Raw genomic sequence first — 23,437 nt, 5'->3', positions numbered from 1 at the left:
GCTGAAATGAAAGCTGTCAGGCACTGTAAGGTGGCTCACTCAGCACTCACTCCCACCCCCTTCTGAGCTTGACTTTCTTACTACAGAGGCTGAGAAACTAAAAGCTAAATTTCCTAGACTCCTTTGCAGCTCAGTTCTTCACAAGATCTAGCTTCTTCCTAGCACATGCTTCCACATAAGACTTGGGGTAGAAGTGAGGAATGTGAGATGGCAACTGTGCTAGAAACCTAGTCTTTGGGCACGCATGGTAGCAGAAGTATCCAGTTCTTTTGTAGCACCTGTTAGGTTTCACTGTGACAGTCACATAATATAGTCGGATACATCTATAGCTGCTCTGTTCCCTGCTAAGTAGCACCCAGGCTTGGTCCACTGCCTCTTCCACAGGCTTTATAAGCTACCCAGCATCTTATAACAAACCCCTTTCTGCTTAAAAGAGTGGAAAAAAGTAGACTCCGGTCTGCAACCAAGAACCCCAATGGGCACACATGACATTCAATGCCTTCCAAGATCAAGTCTCATCTCCCACCTTATAACCTAAGACTGATGTTTCTAGTCTGTGATTTTGCTTATGCTTCTCCTTTGCTTTGAAGTTTCTGCCCATCTTTCTTGTCCTGAACTCTGACTCACCCTTCAATACTGAGCTCTACTGGATCACCAGATTGAGATGAATGTTTTTTTCTCTGAACTCCACAGAAGCTGGCTACCTCCTTTGCACATGTAGCACATTACAAGAAACGATCTACCTATCTGTGTGTTATACCAGGGACCACATCTTATCTTTGTAACCTTTAAGCCTACTCACAGTGTGGGGCACACAGCAGGTAATCAAAAAGTGTTGGCTGAGTTTAACAAACTGTGAAGTCTAAGTCTTCTTTAATCTCTGCCTGCTAACTCACAGTTAACCACAGTTTTTTTCCTGCTTTTCTACACTCACTGAGTTCATAAGGCTCTCAATTTAACTCTTTTCACCTAAACTCTCATTCCAGCTATTAATAACTCTCTAATAACCACCAAGGCATTGTAAGATCCACTTCTGTGAGCTCCAACTAAGCATGGTCAAGGGAGAAGGCCTGTTTCTTTCCATTGTGCTATTACCACAAATAGACCCCCTTCTTACCTGCTTACCAGCCTTAACATTCAACTAATTTTTGACTGTTTTCACCTTCAATGTGGGAAGGGGACTGGGCGCAGTGGCTTGCGCCTGTAATCCTAGCACTTTGGGAGGCCGAGGCAGGAGGAGCACTTGAGGCCAAGAGTTCGAGATCAGCCTGAACAACATATCAAGACCATGATTCTACAAAAACTACAAAAATTTGTCAGGCTCGATAGCACACGGCCGTAGTCCCAGCTACTCGGGTAGCTGAGGCAGGAGGATCACTTGAGCCCAGGAGTTTGAGGCTGTAGTAAGCTATGATGATGCCACTACACTCCATCCCAGGCAACAAAGCAAGACCCTGTCTCAAAACAAAACAAAAAAAAATAAAACAAATAACATAGGAAGGGGCTAAATTGGTTATGGTGGCAGATGCTGCTGGTTACTAACTCAAAAGCCATTCCTCCCCTTTCTTCCTTGCCCTCAGAACTTTAATTTTGTTTGGACATTAATCTTCCATTGGCTTGGAAGGTGACCATTCCCCAGCCTCAGAGGGATAAATCATGATAGTAATTCTCAATGCCCTTGCCAGTAGCTGGAGAGCGGATATGAGCACACGATCCAGTCCTAGCCTGTTGGCCCTAAAGGACAGTGTGCTGGAGAGGCTCCTGTGAAAGGTCTTGCTTTCTAATAAAGACAAAAGCATAGACAGAAATGTGCTGTGTTTACAAGGAATGGTTAGGACTGCTGCAGCCATCCTGTGACCATGAGACATTGCTGACAGGCTGAGGACATCTGAATAGAAAGATGGAAGCACCTGGGTTCTTAAGGATGTCACCGAACCATGGAATTAGGCAACCCTAAAACTGGTCTACAGCTGCATCCATATTATATGAGAAAAATAAATGTTACCCTCTACATAACTTTTAGTTGAGTATTTTCTTACCTGCAGCTGGACACATTCTACCTGATATTACTACACTCTTGCATAATATTACAGTTAACCTGTTCCACCCAATCTTTTCATCATCTTTGACGTAAGTCCTAGGAATTCCAGCTGACTATAAGCCTCTCTCCATTTTCCTCATGTACTGCAGCAATTATTTGTCTAATCAGGGTCCTTTTCCTTCCAACTACAAACGTGACTGTCACTGTTAAACATATATACAGGAATTTCAACAAATCCACTCTAGTGAGAATGTCTGGACATGAGGCATTTCTGAAGTCCATCTTATAGCCTATTTTTTGGCCACAACCTCCTGTTCTTCCATCTTTCACCTTTTTGTACACTGCTCTTTCAACCTTCTCAAGAGCTCCAATTCCTTGATCCCAACACCTTTTCCTAGTATACTGGTTCACTCTTAACACTTCTTTTCTCCACTGAACCCGAAGCCCTTGGCTGACTACTTGAAGCAGCAACTGATCTTTCCTCGCTCTTTTGTCTGAGTCCCGCATGCTTTCTGCATTTATTACCAATTCCAGGGTATAGCTGGAGAAAATCACGCAACTGAGGCCTCACCAAACAGTGACTTCCTGTGGCAGGTAGACAGGTCCTCTGTGCAGCTAGACACGCCCTATTCTTTCCCTCTTCAGTACCCTTTGTCAGGGATCTCAGAAGCTGTTCCAAACTTTCACTACTCTCACGTCACAGTCTCACCTCCTCCTTTCAGCAGATAACCATGACTTTACTTCATGGAGAAAACAGATGAGTTCCTTCAATTTGCTTTACCAACACCTACAAATCATCTCTATCTCTTCTATCCCCTCCTTTACCATTAATCTCAGGAAAAAAATGCCCCTTCTTACATTCAGACTAACCTCTCCATCAGTGTTTCTTTTTTTGTTTTTGGTAAAATGTAACATAAAATTTATAATTTTAGACATTTTTTTTCTTTTTTTTGGAGACAGAGTCTCTGTCATCATAGCTCACTAAAACCTCAAACACCTGGGTTCAAATGATCCTCCTGCCTCAGCCTCCTGAGTAGCTGGGACTACAGGCATGCACCATGACACCCGACTAATTTTTCTATTTTTAGTAGAGACAGGGTCTCTTGCTCAGGCTGGTCTTGAATTCCTGGCCTCAAGCGATCCTTTTGCCTCGCCTCACAAAGTGCTAGGATTACAGGCGTGAGCCACTGTGCCTGGCCAATTTTAAGTCAGTTCTATAGCATTAGGTACATTCTCACTGTTGTGCAACCATTACCACCATCCATCTCCAGAACTTTTTCATCTTCCCCAACTGAAACTCTGTACCTTATAAACACTAACTCCTCATATTCCTCCTGGTTCCAGGCAACCACTATTCTACTTTCTGTCTCTATGAATTTGACTACTCTATATATGCATATATACTCTATATTCTATGTGTAGAATCATATAATATTTGTCTTTTTGTGAATGGTTTATGTCACTTAGCATAATGTCTTCAAGATTCATCCATGCTGTGCAATGTGTCAGAACTTCCTTCCTTTTAAAGGCTGAATAACATTCCATTGCATGTATATGCCACATTTTATTTCTCCGTTCATCTGTCAATAGACACTTGGGTTGCTTCGACCTTTTGTGAATAATGCTGCTAATAAGAATGTGTGTGCAAATTCCAACAGTATTCTTCTTATACATCCTGCATTAGGAGCCAGGCTTGCTTTTGCTAGCTTTTTCTGTTTTCTGTTCAAACTCACTCACTCTACAAGCTCCTTCCCCCATAACCTATAAAACATACTCAGGTCTTTTAGACCACCTCTATAAACATTCTCCAAATCACTCCCCCCCCAAAAAAATCCCCCTCCCAATGTCAGCTCTTCCCTCAGCGCTTGGTTCACAGTAGACATGACCTGTTCATTTATGTGTGTGTGAGTGTGTGTATTTCCTGTCTCCCATCACCCTTCATGCTCAGACAGGATTTTTTTTTTTTTTTTTTTTGAGACAGCGTCTCACTCTGTTGCCTGGGCTGGAGTGCAGTGGCATCATCATAGCTTACTACAACCTCAAACTCCTAGGCTCAACAGATCCTCCTGCTTCAACCTCCCAAGTAGCGGGGACTACAGGCACATGCCACCATGTCTGGCTAATTTTTGTATTTTTTTTTATAGAGACAGGGTCTCACTATGTTGCAGGCTGGTCTTGAACTCTTGGCTTCAAGCTATCCTCCTGCCTTGGCATCCCAAAGTGCTAGAATTACAAGCATGAGCCACTATGCCCAGCCTTTTTTTTTTCTTTGAGATGAGGTCTTGCTGTACCATCCAGGCTGGGCTTGAACTCTTGGCTCAAGTGATCCTTCTGCCATAGCCTCCCGAGTAGCTGGGATCACAGGCATGAACCACTGCACCTGGGTTATTTTTACTATTGAGTGCAAGGCTTGCTTTTGTTTATAGTTATTTGAATCAGCTCAGAAAAGGATTCACTGACTCTTATAGAAAAATACTTATTTAGATTCAGATTTCTACATGGGAAACCTTTGAGAATGATGACAGGGTAAAAATCAGACTCCTCAAGGAAAACATGAAATGACAAATATTTCCCCTAATGCACAGCTGGGAAGCAGCCAACAGATGGCAGTCAATGGTCATTCAGGGGGAATAATGAGAAAAGCAACAGTTTCTTACGTTGATGAACGAGGCATTGATGTAATCAGAATCTGGAACCCCTTCAACTGGTGTCAGGTGGACTCTAGAGTGATCATCTAGGAAAAAAACCCAAGAATTAATATTTCAATAAAATCCAATTTTATTTCTCACTCTTCCTGATGTAACCAGGATAGCTGAGACATCTGTGCCTATGTGTACAGAGACACACATGTATAAAGATGATCATACTCCAACACTATTTGTAACAGCAAAGATTTGGAATACCTCAGCTATCATTAGGAGACTAGTTAAATAGATATATCCACAATATGGAATACTAAGCAGTTGATAAAAACGAAAATGTTTCTTGACAGATGAACTGACAATACTCTTAAAATAAAAAAGTCAGAATAACATATATATATTTAAAAAAAATGTGTAATATATTCACCCCCACCCATACACGTGTACACAAATAAGATGACAAAAGTATCTGCACATGCCCAGTGTAGTGATCTCTACAATTTTTTTCGTACTATACCCCACCAATAAAAATTTGAGTGGCATCTCTGATATATGTTCATTTATTGGTAAATTATGCACATGTACTAATGTATTATGCACCCCAAAATATGAAATTTTTTAAAGGATGAAGAAAAAAAAGCAAATATAAAAATAAAGGGAAGTTCAAACATCTTCCTCTCACATCCCACTAAATTATGCATATCCCATTCTGGAGACTGCTGGCCTAGAAAAATGTCTGTAGGTTATAGATCAACTGATCAGCAATGGCTAACTCGGGAAAGAGGTTATAAGGAGAACTCTGTATTGGAATTTCTTTCAATGAGCTCTAAAAAACTACCACCACCACCACAACCTGCTTCCTGACTGGTCCTAGTGAAGCTGTTCTCTCTGGCCTACTAGAAACCTTAGGCCTGGCACAAAAATCCTGGTCAACCACTTAATTGACTCTGTGAGCATGTGGAGTCACCCTGGGAACTATAAAGGCCCTTTCAGCCCAAAGGCTTAACCCTACTGTTATTACCAACCACAAGATTCTTTCTATCCTCAGAAAATCTGGCCAGAGATGTAGTTTCGGGTTACGTCCCAAGAAATACTACAAACACTCACAAGGCAAGATGTTTACATATCGATTTTTTTCCTTGTTTTCCTCCTTGGAGGCAGCTTCACAGGTGGCCTGGATAGGACAAGCAGGGAGAGCCTGAAAGATTAAAAGAAATCAGAAGAGTTATTAGCAGGAATAGACACCAAACGTGCAAACTGCTGCACGAAGCCCTGACCTGGCAGCAAATTCTACCTTTTCCTGGGGGGATAAACATGGGCCCAGGTGAATACTTGCAGCCTAACATAGAGAATGGACTTCTCCCCTCAATAGCCACAAGCTCCTTAGAGTTCAACAACAAGAATCCCAGGAGGCAGAATGCCTTTCCTATGACTATAATTGCAGCCTGCTGTTTTTATGATTACTATGTGGTTAGGGACCTGTTACAATGCTGGGTCAAAATGGACCACCCATGTAAATCAGCATGGGGACATAAATGAAGGAACGGGCCGTCTATCTTCATGCTAACCACTCCACAAAGATGACGTACATCCCAGAGTGAACCAGACAGGAGGGCTCTGCATGGTCAGTTGAATTTGGTTCTCTCTAGGGAGTCTGACAAGGGGACATGGCATCCCAGCCCCTAGCATCACGTGGCAAAAAAACAAGGACTGGTGGGTGAATAGGAGAGCATTCAAATGGATGCAACAGTTAGGAAGAAGATTTGGGTGAAATGACATTAAATTTGTCGCACACTGGAACAAAAGTAAATCAGTGCAGGGAGGTATGTGGACAAGCATAAAATGGTTTGACATGAGATAGTCTGGGTTGTATGAACTGGGGCAAATCTGTCATCTCATGTGTGGCACAGAATAAACATTCAACAAATGCATTTTATGAGAGTAGGAAGCTAAGTTTTTTTATTTGAGCTGTTCTCCTCTTACATGTTCCATATATTCAAAACTAAGAAAGTAAAAAGGAAAACATTTTAAAATTCTAACACTTATTCCAAATAACTGATTTGGAAATATGTTTTACGAGCCTTAAAAATATTTATACTTTTTGACCTAGCAACTCCACTTCTGAGAATCTACCCTAAGGAAATAAAAATCTCTTATGTTCAAATTAATTACTTCATCATTATGTAGAATGACCCAAAACTGAGAACAACCTTAGTATTCAGCAGTAGGGTAACAGTTAAGTAAATTATAGTTTACGTATTACTTTTCACTCATTCTCTCAACAAATACATACTGTGTACCTTTTAGGCACTGGGCTGGGTATAGAGCAAAGAGTGATGAATCAAACATATATATGGTTTCTGCCCTCATGGACAACACAAACTTGTGAGTGAAAAGCAGACATTAAACAAATAAAACAAATAAATACACAATTATGGATCACAATAAATGCAATGAAAGAACAGAATGCTACTAGAGATGAACTATCAGAAAGGGGCCAAATTTAGATGAAGGGTGGGTCCCTATGAGGAAGGATGAGTGTAGAAGACAGTATTCCAGGCACAGATAATAGCATCTGTGATAATCCAGAGGCAGGAGAAGGCTTGGCTGTGTAAGAAACCACAAGGTTAGTGAGGCTGCCATGCAGAAGGTGAGGCTGGTGGGGATGGCAGAAGGAAGTGGGAGGAGATGAGCTTGGCAAGGTCAGATCATTCATTTCCACGTAGGTCCTTGAAAAGAGAGATTGGATTTAGTTTTAAGTGCACGAGGAAACCACTGAAGTTTTGTTTTTTTTTTTGGAGGCAGAGTCTCTCTCTGTTGCCCTGGCTGGAGTACAGTGGCATTGTAGCTCACTGCAACCTCAAACTCCTGGGCTCAAGCAATCCTCCTGCCTCAGCCTCCCAAGTAGCTGGGACTACAGGCATGCACCACCATGCCTGGCTAATTTTTTCGTTTTTCAGTAGAGATGGGGTCTCACTCTTCCTTGGGCTGGTCTCGAACTCCTGAGCTCAAGCCATCCTCCTGCCTCAGCCTCCCAGAGTGCTAGGGTTACAGGAGTGAGGCACCATGCCTGGCTGGAAACCACTGAAGTTTTAAATGTGAGATCCATTTTACATATTAAAGAATCACTCCAGTTACTATGTGGAAAATGGACTGGAGGGAGGCAAGAACAGAAGCATGGAGTGGAAACATGAAAAGATGATGGTACAAGGAAATGGATGTATTTGAGATATACTCTGGAATTAGAATCACTAAATTTGGAGATGGAATGAAGGCAAGGTGGATTGGGGAGAGAAAGAGACAGGAATGAAGAATGACTCTCGGGTTTCTGACTTTGATAGTTAAAAAAAAAAAAAATCCCAAAAAGATTAAATAAAGGAAATGCCAGCCCAAAGAGAACCAATATTGCCAGATGGAAGCAAGAGCTTTAAGAAGGGAACAAATATATTTCCTGGGAACCAGCATAAAGTGCTAGGAGAAATTATAGTGAAAGACTCAAAGACAAGGGGAATCAGGGTCTTACAGTCCATCTGCCCTCACCTACTCAAGAGATTTTCCTTTCAGAGTTAAAACTCTGGGGGTTCTGCATGTGATTTCACTAAGAGAGGCAATTCCCTTCGACACTATCCTGTGAATACATAAAGGGGAGAAAGTGTTTCCTGGGGTGGGCTCTTGCACATGGAACAGAGATCATCCTTAAGAATGGAATTTCCCAATTCACCCACAGTTTGCCTTCTCTTCCCTCACATAGGATACATTTCCACATGTCCCCCCCAACTCCAGTACAGGGCAGGATGAGACACCAGGTTTTTAAGTCCTCGTGACTAATCCAGAGGCACTACTATTCCTGTACATCCTTTCTCTAAAATGACGTAGAATAGAGGTAATAACAAGACAACTGAAAACAGTCTTCAATACAGCAAGGTTGGGAATGACAATGACTGCCACCTAATAGAACTATCAGCATGCCTAGCTCCCCCAGTCATAATAAAGAAAAACTGGGTTTCTGGGTGAGGTAAAGTTCTTAAAAGGAAAGTTAGAAACAGAGCCATTGTTTTACAAGAGAAAAGAAGGGGCTTGCCCTGAGGAACATAGGGCTACATGTAGAAGTTCAGAATGCAGAGCCTAAGTCCGAGATGAAAACAAGGGGAACCCTAGTGTTTAGTTCTACTCTGAAAAACAGCTCACAGAGCTAGAAAGGAGCAGCTGGGCCAGAAGCCTAAAAGATGTTAAACTCTCTAGGAACACTAGGTGGCATCAAAGACCATTTCATCTCTTGCTCAAGTCTTAACAGGAATTCATTTTTTAAAACATGTCAGTTTTTAAACAATATCTTTCAAATTTGTTCGCACTTATTTTTTAAAAAAAAAAAGTATCTGTCATTCAATTTAACTTAGAAGTTCTCTTTGGGCCCCTCTCCTCATATCCTCTTCCTTCCTTCCCTTCTCACAGGTAAACTTGTATCCCATATATTTGTATTCTTAAAGAATATATTATTATTGCCAAGTCTGTTTTTTGATAAAAATGGAATTGTGATCAAGTGGCAACTTGCTTTTTTTTTTGCTCAATATTATGTTCTTAAGATTCATCTAGGTTGTTCATTCACTTCAGCTACTTTGAAATGTATCAAAATTTACTTATCCATTCTACTACTGATGAATATTTGGGTTGTTTACAGCTACTGGTTCTGCTCTGAGCACAAATTTGTGTGTGTTTCTCCTGCACATGCTCAAGAATTTCAAGTTTGAGTATCTAACCTTACCAGGTAAGACCAAATTGTTTTTCAAAGCAGTTGTATCAATTTATACTTCCCCCAGCGACATACAGTGTTCCAGTTGTTCTGTATCTTCATCAATATTTGATATTGTCAGGCTTTACATGTATTAAATGTAGTTTTAATTTACATTTCTCTGATTATCAATGAGGTTCATCATCTTCCCACAGTTTTCTGGTCAAAAGGCTTTCCTCTACTATGAAGTACCTAAGTCGAGTGTTTTCCCCGTTGTTCTACTGGATTGCTTGTTTATTTTTTTATTAATTTGCATTCACATATTCTGGATACTTGTCCTTTATCAGTTATCCGTGTTACAAATATCTTTTACCAAGTATGTGGCCTACCCTTGCATTTTCTTTACGGTTATCTATTTATGAACAGAATCTTTGCATTTTCCTATAGTCAAATTCATCAACGTAAGTCTTAAATCCTTTCCTATTGTGAGATTGTAAGTATATTTTACTACATTATTGTCTCTACATTTTAACATTTTGTAATTTAAATTTCAGTGTTTACAACAATTGGAATTGATTTGTGTTTGGTATGAGACAAACATTCAATCTGATTTATTCCGACAGGGTTACCCAATGGTCCCAAGCACTATTTATTGTAAAGACCATCCTTTCCCCACCCAAACTGCAACAGCAATTCTGTCATAAATAGGTTTCCACTTACACATGGATCTGCTTCTGAGCTCTCTATTTTATCCCACTGGTCAATGTGTCTATCCCAGAGCCAATACAAAAGTGTCTTTATTACTAAAATTTTATAATCTCTTTATATCTGGTAAGGCAGGTCTCCTCACCTTGTTCTTCTTCTTCAGGAATGTCTTGGCTATTCTTGATCTTTTCTCCTCCATATAAATTTTAGAATCAGCTTGTCAAGTTCCACAAAAAACCTGTTGGGATTTTTATTGGAATTGCATTGAATCTATATATCAGTTTGGGGAGAATTGACATCTTTACAATACTGAGCCTCCTAATCCACTGATCCTATCTCTTCACTAATTTAAACTGTTTTCCTTTAAAGTGTTCAAGCATTTGTATAATTTTCTCTAAATATTTTGCTACATTATCCCTAGGTACTTTATATTTTATATATATTTTATATAAATGGCATCTTTTAAAAGGTATTATTAGATTTTCCATTTGTGGCCTATGTATAGAAATGCATTCATTTTTATGCTGCCTTTGTATCTAGCAACCTTGCTAAAATAACTTTTTAATCCTAATAATTTATCTGGTGAGTCTTTGGATTTTTCTAAAGACAATATCCTCCTCCATGAAAAATTCCTATTTTGTCTCTTCCTTTGCAATCCTCATACCTTTCATTTCTTTCCTTGACTCAACTGTGCTGCCTAGATCTCCAGTACAGGACTGAATCTCATTCACTTTTAATGCTTGAGTCCCCTTTCAATACCCTCACCTAATAGTCACTGGTGCTTAAAACACTGCAGAGATGGGAAACTTACTACTTTCCAAGGTAATGCTTGGAAGAGGTCTGTTTAAAAGGAACCAACATCCAGATACACAATTTCTTTTGCACTTCCCTTGTACTACGTAGTGTGAAACACAGATGTCAGCTGGTACCTTCTCTGGTCCTTGCAAAGCCTGAATCCCCAACTTTCTGGTCTGGGGAATGTCAAAGCCCTTGCCACTGTTCCTGCTAAATCCCATAAGACTTTGGCTCTGATTCATTTATTTTGAGACAATTCATCAATGTAGAGGTTCTTTCACCTCTGCCTCAATTCAGATGCCACACTCAGTCCCATCACCAGATCACACACACACACACACACTCCGCTTCACCGGGCTTAACTGTGTTATAAAGATGTGAGGTCCTGAGGAAGGAGGTCACATCTTACAATGCACAGATTCTGACTGTCTCACTGGCTCCAACTTTTCCTCTTTTTCTCTCTCCTATCCCCTTCTTCTCAGGAGCTAACCAATTTGTTTTCTTTTTAAACCTTGAGCATGCTTTAGGGACCTCAATGAGTGGCTTTTCCAAGTGTTTCATTTAAATAAAATTCGATGACTCCTCCAAAGACAAATGCTGGTAAGTAAAAAAGTACCAGCTTGTAACTAGGATGAAAGCCATAGCCTGGAACTTCTGATCATGGTGGGCATCCATAGACATGCTACAGGGTCTCCTTTCAGCCAAAGTCAAACATCTGAGAACAGCTGTCATATCCTATGCCTACTGTTCCTTCAGCTGTCACCCCCATGGTCCAGTTTCTCTCCAGAACATTCCATTTGGTGATATCCCTTTTCACGGTGAACTGACCACAAGACTCCTGGCACAGTTCAAACTAGGGATAGTAGCTTCTTTATTCTAGATGCTACATATCCATTACAGCACATTAAGGTCCATTACCTTGTTTCCCATATTAAAAAGAAAACTCTGCTTTAAAAAATAGCCACTCTCGACAGTTCATAGTATTCTTCCAGACTTAAAAAAAAAAAAAGTATTAACACACCCAAACACACACAGATATACATAGATATTTTTAAAGATAAAAATGTGATTATACCATGTCCTCTGCTATGTGTTTTCTCACATAACACTATGATTGGGAGATCCATGTGAACACATTACTTTTAATGACAGTATAGGATTTCATAAAGGATATAAGAAATCATTTAGCTATTCTACTTGATAGATATTTGCTTTTTATTTTCTTTGCTATTATAAATAATGCTATAATGAAAACCCTTATACAAATACACACCTGTGCATGAGGGTTTTTCTGTTACATAGAGTCCCAGAAGCTAGGTCACATAGCTAATAAGCATTTAAATTTTGATTAATATTGCCAAATCATCCTTCCAATGCTGTACCAATTTAAACTCCCCTGACTTGTGTATAAGAGTATCTGTTTCCCGTATTTTTGCCCACATTTGATATCAATCTTTTAAAATTTTCAAATCTGGTAGGTCCAAAATAATGGTTAGCTTTAATATATATTTCCCTGATTACTATATACATCGATCTTCTTTTCTATCTTTATAAACCATTTGTATTTCCTTCTGTAAATTGCCGATTTTTCTACTGAATTGTTTACCCTTTCCTCACAGGTTTGTAGAAGCTCTTTAAATTGTATGGAAACCTCTTTGTTTACCTGTGGCAAATAGGTTCTCCCCTTTGGCCACTTTTTAATGGCATTATTTGTCATAGAGATGTTTAACATTTTAATATATTTATTATCTACCAATCTTTTCCATTCTGGTGTGTGACTCTTAGTTAGTTTAGAAAGGCCTTCCCCATATGATGACTATAAAAATATTACTGTATGGTAGTAGACACAAATTGTTGTGTTTTCCCTATGTGCTATTTCTCCTCTTCCCTTCCAGGGCTGATTGATCCAAGCATAGTCATACTTGACTCACACTTGGGCCAATTAGATTCTCTTTCCCAGGATTTTGAAAACTAGGTGCTTCCCTGGGAGGGCCCAAGAGCCACCACGGTAGTACCTGCTCTGCCCAAGGCCTGGAACTCCAACTCATCTTTTGATTCTGCCAGCTCCTCCAGTGTCTTCCTAAATTCATAGTTCTGTTTGTTTTTTGCTTGAGTTCAGTTGACTTCTCTTGTTTTTAACTTTGGACCTTAAATGACTTAGCAGTTAGTATCAGAGTGGGTTGTAGCTGAGAAACTGTTGGGGGAAATGTGGGTGATGTGAGCTTGTTACTGGGTTCAGATGGAAGGAAAGAGACTGTCAACCAATTTCCAGGATGGGAAAAAGCAAGCCACTCACAGTTCAGAGCTGTACAACTCTACTTCATTTAATACTTACGATTACCTGGGATGTATTCTAGCTAGTGGTAAAGGCGTGGGAGTGTCCCAATTAAAAGGAGATGAGAAATGTTGAAACCAAGAAGTAAGATTACTTCTGACAACATTAAATAACAAACAAGAAAAAGCCCAGCTCCAACATCAAATGTTCACCTCCAAATGACAGCACAAGACTCAGGGCTTTTCTATGACTATAAATGTATTTTGCTAAACCAACTGTTAAAATTTCAGGATTTTGCTGGTTACTGAATTTTAATGCCAACAGAATTCACCATCTCTCCTGGGGTGTTCATGTGAAAGATAAGGCTTTAAGTGAGACAACTGAAATAATTATGAAGGAAACAGAGTACTTGGAAAAAGCTAACTTCCAAAAATCTCTATTATGCTCTCTACTGCATCTTGCTTTCATGATGAAAACTGCCCCACAGCCCAGGTCTCATTGCTTATGGATAATCAGGATATAAGCATAACACAATCTAGAGAGTAAAATACATATGTAAAGTAGAAAAGCAAAGAGCTAATAAATACCTAGAAGAAATTATGGGAAGTCATTCAGTTGCGTAATTAAAAATTATAAGAATAGTCATTGATATAGATTTGGGGGATGTTAAACCGAAGAGGAGAGAGGATAACTTTTGGATGAGGCCAAATTTCTAGTGGGTATGGTCAAATGAACTTGTGCAGGTAGCTTAACAGCTCAGGCACTGGCCACAGTTCTATGGCTGGGTTAGGGTGGCTAGTGGAAACCTGGACTGAATGTTGGATTCAGCGAGGTGATGATGAAAAGCCAGAAAATCTCAGCCTAAGTAGAGGAGATCAGAGTGGTACATGGGCTCTAAAGGCTCAGCCTTTCTACAACACGTGCTTTGCTGGAGGGTGTGCACTGGTGAGGAAAGTGCTGGAATCTTTCAGAAGTGCTTTCCTGGCTGTCCTCTCCACACTGAGATGCTAGTAAAGGGCCTGGCTTCAAAATGGGTTCTTGATCTTAGAGGGTTGGAAGGTGTGTCAGAGGCCACTGGCATTAGGATCCAGAAGTTTATGGTTGTGAGTAATTCACTGTGAAGCTCCCAATAATGAAAATGGAAGGTAGCTAGCCCAGGTCAGTTTAGGCAGCCTACTAAAGACCACATGCTAGAGAAATAGCCCCTCTCATCCAAGTCCTAGGCTTGGATCATTTCATAGACCCAGAACCCTTTAATAAGGGAGAGGAAAGGCACTGCCAAGGAAGAACCCTGCCACAGCACACCAACACTCATATATAACCATGAACCTCCCTCTTCATCTTTCCCTAAGAGTCTATAGTTATTTACCATGGTTAACTGTGAACTAGGTAAAGGGAAATGCATCTTTTGGGGTCTACTGGGTTCCAGCCTTGAGCTAACTAATTCCGAGGATCCCAGAATGTCACCATGATATGCTAATTAGAATGCAGCCTTTGCAGGCCAGGTGATGGAAGTAGTTTTGGTCCCAACTGGCTTCACATTAGGAGCTACCTATTAAGTGACAGAATAGCCCACACTGATTCCCTAACCCATTAGATAGGAACCATTACAGAAAGAGCAAATGCAAGCTCCCAGAGCAGTGATCTCTCTTTACCGAAAGTCTAAGTCCCTTGGTGAATTGCATGATCTTAAGTGCTACAGAAAACTTTAAAAGCTGTAGGATCATGATGAGATAATCCATTTACATCTCTGAGTTTAGTGGTGGCATGGAGTGAGCGTTCAGTAACTACTGGTATTAGCTATTCTGTTGTTTCATATTATCTCTCCACACAAGCCACCAAGCAGCCTAGGCATGAAAGACTGATGGTCTTTACGAATGTCAGTGGCCTATGGTAAACTAAATCAGTTGGAGCTGCAGATTTATAGTTGCTTTTCCCAGATGTACTCTCCTTCCTACAGATTAACACGTAACTCCTGGTTATGCTATTAATAGGGGCAAGTGTGTGTTGTTTTTAAGTTGTGCAGACTACCTAAGGCAGTTACCCTTTCTCAAGACAGGAGCAGCCTCAGTGGATAAATAATCTTGACCTTTCTGTGCTGTGATCTGGTTCATGAGGATTTTGTCTGTTTCACAGGATATCACCCTGACAACTATACTGATAACCAAGCTGACAGAAATTAAAGAGCAGGAAGTTATGTTATCTTAGATATACATGCTAAGATGTACACAATACAGTGGCCTGCCACCTCAGCCAAGTTTTCTAAAGGTCAAAGACCGGCAGCATGACGGATCTCTCCTCCAACAAAAAAGATAATTTGCTGCTCCTTGCCCCAACACCCCTCCCCTGCTTAGGACGAGGAGCAATGCTTCTAGGCAATTTTGGGTTTTGGGTATAGCATAGCATACCAGCAGTCAGTCCCCAACCCTTTTGGCACCAGGAGCCAGTTTCATGGAACACAATCTTTCCACGGACTGAGGGACGGCTGAGTGTGCTGGAGGGTGGGGGGGTGGGGGAGGTAATGTAGAGCTCAGGTGGTGATGTGTGGCCCACTTCCTAACAGGCCACTGACTGGTACTGGGCCACGGCCCGGGGGTTTGGGGACCACAGGCATATATCATATGCTTGTATCCTGCTCTAACCCATTTATTGAGTGATCTGAAAAGAGAAGGCTCTCCAGGTGATCTAGGCCATGGAGATACTGGCTCTGGTAGATTCTATGGGGCTCAAAAGTGCTTGTGGTAAGGCTAAAAAAGGAGGATCATAATGAAAAACCCTAGGACATGGGGACAAGACCATGCTCCCAGCTTAATACTGGGCTCTAGAGTGGAGACTGTAAGGCTGACCATAAGGCACTAGGTATGCAAATGACTTCAACTCCTTCTCATAAACCAGGTATTATGTGATCTAATTAAGCCAAAAATTTGGACATGCCAAGCAGAATTCCACCATCAACTGGAAGTGATGTGCGTAGGATGCCTGCCACACAACCCACTCCCTCAATAGACACTCCTGACTGCCTGCTGACATCAACAGTTGACTGAAGGAAGAAAAAAGTCCAGCCTGGCATACAAATGGCTCGATGAGACATGCTGGCCCATGCTGGAAGCAGACTGCTGTGGGGCAACCTACTTAACCAATGGCTCTGAATGAGTATTAACTGGAGCAAGATAGGAAATATTTATGTGCCACGTGAATCCTTACCAGACAGCACTCGTTGCTAAGAACATAGGAGATGATGGTCAGCTCTTTGCTACCCTACTGCTGGCCCAATGAGCTCATAAACATGGTGGCCACGATAGCACAGCAAATGGTTCTCATCACAATATCTACCTGAATTTACCCACCGTGCTTCCAGGACACTACCACCATCCAGGGATTTACTGGAAGGCCTTTATCATGTGATTTCAGGGAATTTTATCTCCAAACAAAAGTCATGGCAATGGAATCACACACTCCATCACCCAGAAGCAGCTGGTACAATGCCTATCACAGACCCAGGTATAGTGCTGAGGATGGGGTGCTGTCTTGTGGTGTATGATAAATGTTCTCAATCAATAATGAGCATTAAATGGTGCTGTTTTTCCAAAAGTCAGAAAAAAGGGTCCAAACTATTCCATTAAACTTTTGCCTGGTAACTGGTCTCCTGCTTCAACTCTTTCTGTCCCCTTCCATTTATTCTCTATATAGTAGTTAGTGATTTTCTCACTCTCCACTTCCCTAAGCCCTTCACTAATGGAGCAGGTATGAGTGGTGATATACCCACCCAGTAACCATTCCTCCTTTCCTCCTTTCCCAGAGCTCTTATTCTGTAGGGCTGTCCACCCATGCCCTACATGATCCAGGAATAATGATCTGGATTGGTCTCAGCTAGTCATAGTAACCCTATTTCTCCTTTGCTTATGACTGGCTTAAGAAAGAGCATGTGACAAGGGAAGTCTCCAGAAGCTTCTGGGAAAATTTGCCTGATAAAAGGAAGAAGTGGTCATCCTTTTCCCACCGGACCTTGTTAGAGCTCAATGTGATACCTAGAACTAGGGAAGCCATTGTGGCACCATGAGAGGAACCAGACTACAAGACAGGCTGACACATGGCTTAGTGGAAAGGTATAAAGGAAAGTGACAGTTTAGCAATGATAAATGAACCAACTCTGGAACTGCTCCTCTACGTTCTTAATTCCATTCCCCTCTCCCTAATCATTACCACTTTAGGTCAATCTACCAGCACTTCTGATCTTAACAACTTCTGCAGACCCTAACTCTATTCCCTGAAACTATTCTGATCTCTCCATAGGCTACTCTCCATACAGAAGCCAGAGTCATCTTTCCAAAATACAGATCTGGTTGGTCCATGGCTTTCTACTTCTCTCATGGAAAGCTACAAATCTGATGGTCTGGCCAGCCTTCTTTGTTTCACTTCTTTCTATTCCCTTGAATCTCTGCCCGTTAGCCATACACAGCCCTTCTTTAATTTTTTGAATGTGCCCTTCCCTTACCCACCCTCACTCCTGACAATTTGCTCCTGCTATTTCCAGTGTCTAGAATGTTCCTCACTCCTCTTTCCCAGCCACCCTTATCTATGATTAGGTATCAATTAAAACAACATTTATTCAAAGAATCTTCTGACCTGGGATTAGAACTGGTGGTTTACAAACATGTTCCACTTCCTTGTGGGAATTATTAAAAATACAAATCTAAATACTCAAGATGAGACCTGTGCTCTGCAGTCTGCCATGGTCCTCATTTCCAGACTGAGCTACTCCTACTGTTTACTTTAGACACTCGGAAACCCCTGCTCTATACTCTAAAAGGCCGTCTCTTAACATGGGCTCCTACAACTATGCACAAGTCCTTTATATCCTGTATTGTTGTTTGGACTTATGTTGTTATTTCTGCTCTCGTTTGTAGGGTTTCCCTACTGGACAGTGAGTTCCTTGAGAGTAGGGACTGGATCTGTTTTTGCTCCCAACCATAACCTTGGCAGCTAGAATACTACCTGGCACATATTAGATGCTTAAACAAAAGAAGTAACAGATGTGATGATGAATAGACAGATGGATAGATGGATGGATGGGTAGATTAGGAAACTGAGGCAAATCTTTTTTCATTTTCTATCCATAATCATACAGGAAGAGAATCCAATAAATTTGGCTAAAACTTCTCACCTCTTAAGCATTAGAAACCTGTTTTCTACCCCATGACTCAAAAGGCCTGACCTTAGGTCTGCCTTCCTCTCATCTGATACACCACTTTCAATAAAGAACTCACATTAAATTCCTCTCTGAAGAGCTTATTGTCATCAGCCATTCTCCGGTTAATCTCCTCTTCCAGCTTGTCCACAGGCAGGGGTGGGTATTTCCTGTTGGTGCTTGGGGATCTGGCCAGAAGTGGCACACTTTGGGGCTCTGCAGTGCAGAAGAGGGAAGAGGTCAGTCAGGTGCCCTGGGCACTTAGCCCCTTTTCTGGAGACTTAATTGGGGATTGTATCTCATGGATGAAGCCTCCAAGATCTAGGGCTGTTTTCTTCAAGTTTTTTTCCCCCCTTTTTTATAGTCTTGTTTTTTTTAAAGGATGAAGAAACCCCTAATTTCTTGATTTTCCTCCTTGTGAGGGTTCCCCATGCCATTAAGGGGTGCCTTACCCACATCCTCAGTGCGGCCATTGGATAAGCGGAAAGAATTGGAATGGCTCCCAGCTTGCTTGTATTTCTTAAACCTAATGAGAAAACGTTCATAGTGAAAACCGAAGCATAGAGGAGCAAGAGGCAAGTCATCGGCTGTGTATTCCTACTTATCAACACAGCCTTTCTAAATCTCCTTCATCAAATAATCAGGCTCTTTCAGAGACAGGTCACACACATCCTGAGGCAGCTCCATGCCCTGGTGACTGAGTACCCTGGGCTGCTCTTGTTTACCCTCAGCATACTAGAATTCAACCCAGGTAACACCAACAGTATATTCTGGCTGGCACGGCTCCTCTGTGCAGCCCTAGTTCCAAGACCCACTAGAGAGCACAGTTATACCAGGTGGAAAAAGGATGAGTGAGTGGAATGCAGTGGGGGAGATAGGAGGATCTATATCAAACAAAAAATCCTGGTATTTCATCAGTGCAGCCTGGGAGCCCCCAGGGAGAAAGCCCAGAGCTTCAGACTGGGTAGGCACAGATCTGGCCACAAGTCTCCTGCAGAATAATGGGGAGACATGCCAAATTGTACGGGGCACACAAGGTTCCCTTCTCTATTCCTGTAGAACAAGAGGGAGCACAGAACAGGTTAAGTCAAAGATAAGTTGGGAGAGCTAAACCCCGTTAGTCAGGGCAGTAGCTTTAGCAGCAAGAGAACAAATGCACCACCCCCTTCTCCCCCTTGGGTTCCCCCTCCTTGCTTCTGCTCGCTGTTTGAGTGGTAATGTCTAGAGGACCCTGAAAGAAGGTCACAAAGAGGAATCCTGTAACTCACATGGTTCGGCTCAGCACACCAGGGCCAGAGGTCCCAGAGGGGCTTGGGGACAAAGCCCCAACTAGAAATAAAGTAGGCTTTTGTTGAGTATGTAAACTCACTAAGGCCCTTTTAGGGGTTGCTTCAACAGGGCTAGATCTGAAGATCCTGAAACACCTGTCACTAATCAAACAAACTATGGCTTCTTACCCCAACCTCCAAACCACCATTTGGGCTTTAGATTGAACTGCAGGTGGGGGACTAGGCTTGGACAGATAGAAAAGGGGAGGATCCAGGGCTTAAGGAAGACTATGCAGAGCTTTTGAACCATTTCTAAGTAGAATTTTAATCTTAGCACTATCATGAGTCATTCCCCCTCTATCCTATTCATTGTTCTTATCCTACTATCTACTGAACTGTGTGGGCTTATTGAGACACTGGGGTATTGAAACAGAGTCTAAGCAGAAGGATTAACATGCTCACCTTAACATGTACAGAACTATGATAATAAACACGATCACTAGCAGAGAAGACAGGGCCACCATCACTGCAATAATTGGCGTCTCATCTGAAATCAAGAGAAGAGAATAAGTCGTTACCACATTGTGCAATGGAGGGCTCAAGTCAGCTGCTCAGGGAAGCACCCTGATGAGGAAGAAGGGCTCATTCAGTACTTCTGCAGATGGCAGGACATGGAAACATAGAGAGAAGAGAGTGTGAGTGTGTACCTCCCACTGCTACCCCAGGGCTACCGGCGTTGGGGGGGAGAGAGGGGAGCACACGGCTCAGGGTGACATGCCTACCCCATCTCTGACATACATTTATTTACTGTCTCCCTGCATTAGAATAAAAGCTCTTTGAAGGCAGAGACTTTGTTTCATTCATTGATGTAATCTTTGAGCATAAAACAGTACTTAGCACATAAAAAGCACTCAAATATCTGGTGGCACAAACACATCCACTCCTGATGGTAGGTTGGATGTGCAAGGCAATTACCGTACTCTCTCCTAGCCTCAATGGGCTCCATCTAAAGGAAGATGGGAAAGGAAGGGAAAAAGACAATTTTCCTATCATAAACCCAAATGGCTTCCTGGCACAGAGAATACTGTTCCTGATTAAGACAAGCAAACATCAGACCCTTAGGCACCATGTATCAAAAACTGCTGGGAGCTTCTATACATACCCTGCTCCCCTAGCCACCTCTTGCCAGGACCTTAACTATACCAACATGCAGCTTGGAGATCCCTCCCTTCATTCCACAGAGCCTGGCTTCCTTTCACCCAGTGCTTAGCCGCATTTCTCATTGAGGTGACTGGGTGCCAACTCATCCTCGTCCACTCTCACTCCCCACCATGAACTACACAACCAGTGTGTTTGTACCTATCTTCACCATTTTCCTACCCACTAAAAGAGGGGACACATTCCTCCCATGTAAAGGCCAATCCCATCACGTGTGCTCTGGATTATATCCATTTCTGTCATCTCAAAGATTTCCTGACCTCATTCACCCTCCTCCAGCTACCACCAGTCCTGTGTTATTCTTCTCAGCTGACTTCTCACAACAGTTGTCTAATTTGTTTTCTCGAATTCCTCACCTCTGGGTTCTCCTTAATCTATCTGCTCTGACTCTCACCCTCAGTGTTCTGTTCAAACTGTTCAGCCAGGACACCAACAAATGGAATATTGTCAAATCCAATGCACACATTCCCACCTTCATCCGATTCAACCTCTTTGCAGCATTCATTCAAAAAATATTTATGGACCAGCAATTGTATGCCAGACACTGGAAATGGAGAAGCGATCAAGCAGACAAGTGATAGAAAGCTTACATTCTGTGAGGGAGGAGGAGGACACTGTTCACAAACAAGCCAATACTTAAATTCAGACAGGGACAAGTGCTATGAATGAAAAAGCAGGGTAAGAGATAGAAAGTGAAGGGTTGGGGGGCAGTGATAAAGCGGTTTGGGAAAGTCTCTGAGGAGGCTGTATCTAAGCAGAGCTCTAAATAATGTGAAGAAGTGAACCATGCAAAGACCTGGGAATTGCAAGCATAATAGCCCATAGGAGCTTGATGGGTTCGAGGACTAGTACAAAGGCCAATGTGATAGGAGATGCCAGAGAGGTAGGTGGGCAGGAACTAGCAGACGTAGGGCTTTGTAGTCCATGGTACTGGGTGTGGCTTTAATTCTGAGCGTGATAAGAAACACCATGTGGGCCGGGCGCGGTGGCTCACGCCTGTAATCCTAGCTCTGGGAGGCCGAGGCGGGTGGATCGCTCGAGGTCAGGAGTTCGAGACCAGCCTGAGCAAGAGTGAGACCCCGTCTCTACTAAAAATAGAAAGAAATTATCTGGCCAACTAAAAATATATATACAAAAAAAAATTAGCCGGGCATGGTGGCTCATGCCTGTAGTCCCAGCTACTCGGGAGGCTGAGGCAGTAGGATCGCTTAAGCCCAGGAGTCTGAGGTTGCTGTGAGCTAGGCTGACGCCACGGCACTCACTCTAGCCCGGGCAACAAAGTGAGACTCTGTCTCAAAAAAAAAAAAAAAAAAAAGAAACACCATGTGATTGGAGAGCTTCTGAACAGAGGAGAGATATAACTAGATTTACATTCTTTTAAAAGATCAGCTAAACTGACTCATAAGCAACGGCCATGAGGTGGGAGGTAATCAGGCAGAATGTGGTGTCATGGAAGCCTGGAGCAGAGTTTTTCAAGGAGGGAGTAATCAACTCAAATACTGCCTACAGATTCAGTAGGAAGAGGCAGGAGTAAAACCAGATTTGACAAGATGGCAGCTATTGGTGACCTTTTCAAGAGTGGTTTGAGTAGTGGGTGAGAAAGCCTAAATAGAGTGAAATAAAGATAGAAAGAGGAGAAAGCAAGATACTGACTTCTTTTATGAGGACTGTTACCATAAAGAGATGCAGAGGAAAGGAGTGGCAGCTGGAAGGAGATATGAGGTGGATGGTTGTTTTTTGTTTGTTTCAAAGAGATGCGAGATATTATACCATGCTTTTTTGTTGATGGTAAGGTTTGAACATACTGGGGTAAGCAGCTCTCGTCTTAAAATGAGCATTCAAACTGGTTGATCACTGCTTCCTTTTTTTTTTTTTTTTCTTGCAGTGATGCAGTGAAGTAAGCTATCCTTCAAAAACTCTCTCCTCTTTGAAGCACTTTCCTCTCTTGCTTTCTACTACAGAGTAGCCTTCTGATTTTCTCTGTCTCTTGGCTGCTCCATCTCAGTGTTCCTTGCTAGTTGTTCCTCTTCCAACACCAGATCTCTAAATATGGGCATTCCTCAGGGTTCTGTCCTTGGTACTCTTCTCTACGTTCTATCTAGTTGACCTGATAGGATAGATGGCCATAAGTACAAATGATATGCTAGCAATTCCCACATTTGCATTGCTTGGTCAGACCTCTCTTTTGAGCTCCAGACTCTGAACTGCCTATGTGGCATCTCCACTTCAAATTTTACAGGCGACACAAATGTTCTGTCCCTAAAACCTTTTCCTCGGCATTCAGTAGCTAGCACTCTCATCCACCCTGTCGTTCAAATAAGAAATGTGGAAATCCTTCGTTTCTTCCTCATGCTTATCTTTTACATCCAACCCAGTTGCAAATAATATATTTTAGGGATATACCTAAAACCTGAAATCTGTCTGTCTTTTCCCATTCTCTACTGTCACCAGTGTAGTTCCAACCTCGATCCTATCTTACCTGGCTTCTGGCCCCTGCCAATCCATTTCCACAAAGCAGACAAGGTGATCTCTAGGAAAGCAAATCAGATCATGTCCTTCTCTTATATAAAACCTTC

At 42.0% G+C, this 23,437-nt stretch overlaps 1 protein-coding gene across 5 annotated transcripts in view; it reads right to left on the bottom strand.

Moving 5' to 3' along the window:
• Window positions 1–23,437, bottom strand: part of PTPRA (protein tyrosine phosphatase receptor type A) — a 116,307-nt gene that overhangs the window by 18,402 nt on the left and 74,468 nt on the right. For 4 of the 5 annotated variants that reach the window (XM_045528952.1, XM_045528953.1, XM_045528954.1 and 1 more), the window contains 5 exons: window positions 20,106–20,190; window positions 18,828–18,901; window positions 18,455–18,591; window positions 5,791–5,881; window positions 4,699–4,775 (listed from right to left, as the gene is read on the bottom strand). In XM_045528952.1, coding sequence (XP_045384908.1) covers window positions 4,699–4,775; window positions 5,791–5,881; window positions 18,455–18,591; window positions 18,828–18,901; window positions 20,106–20,190 — 464 coding nt within the window. Of the gene's footprint in view, window positions 1–4,698; window positions 4,776–5,790; window positions 5,882–10,262; window positions 10,350–18,454; window positions 18,592–18,827; window positions 18,902–20,105; window positions 20,191–23,437 lie in introns of those variants that run through there. The other variant, XM_045528956.1, reaches the window with a different exon arrangement.

The sequence above is a fragment of the Lemur catta genome, chromosome 17 (assembly GCF_020740605.2).
Source record: "Lemur catta isolate mLemCat1 chromosome 17, mLemCat1.pri, whole genome shotgun sequence".
Classification (NCBI taxonomy): Eukaryota; Metazoa; Chordata; class Mammalia; order Primates; family Lemuridae; genus Lemur; species Lemur catta.
The sequence above is the reverse complement of the archived record's forward strand: the minus strand, read 5'-3'. Positions and strand labels throughout refer to the sequence as shown.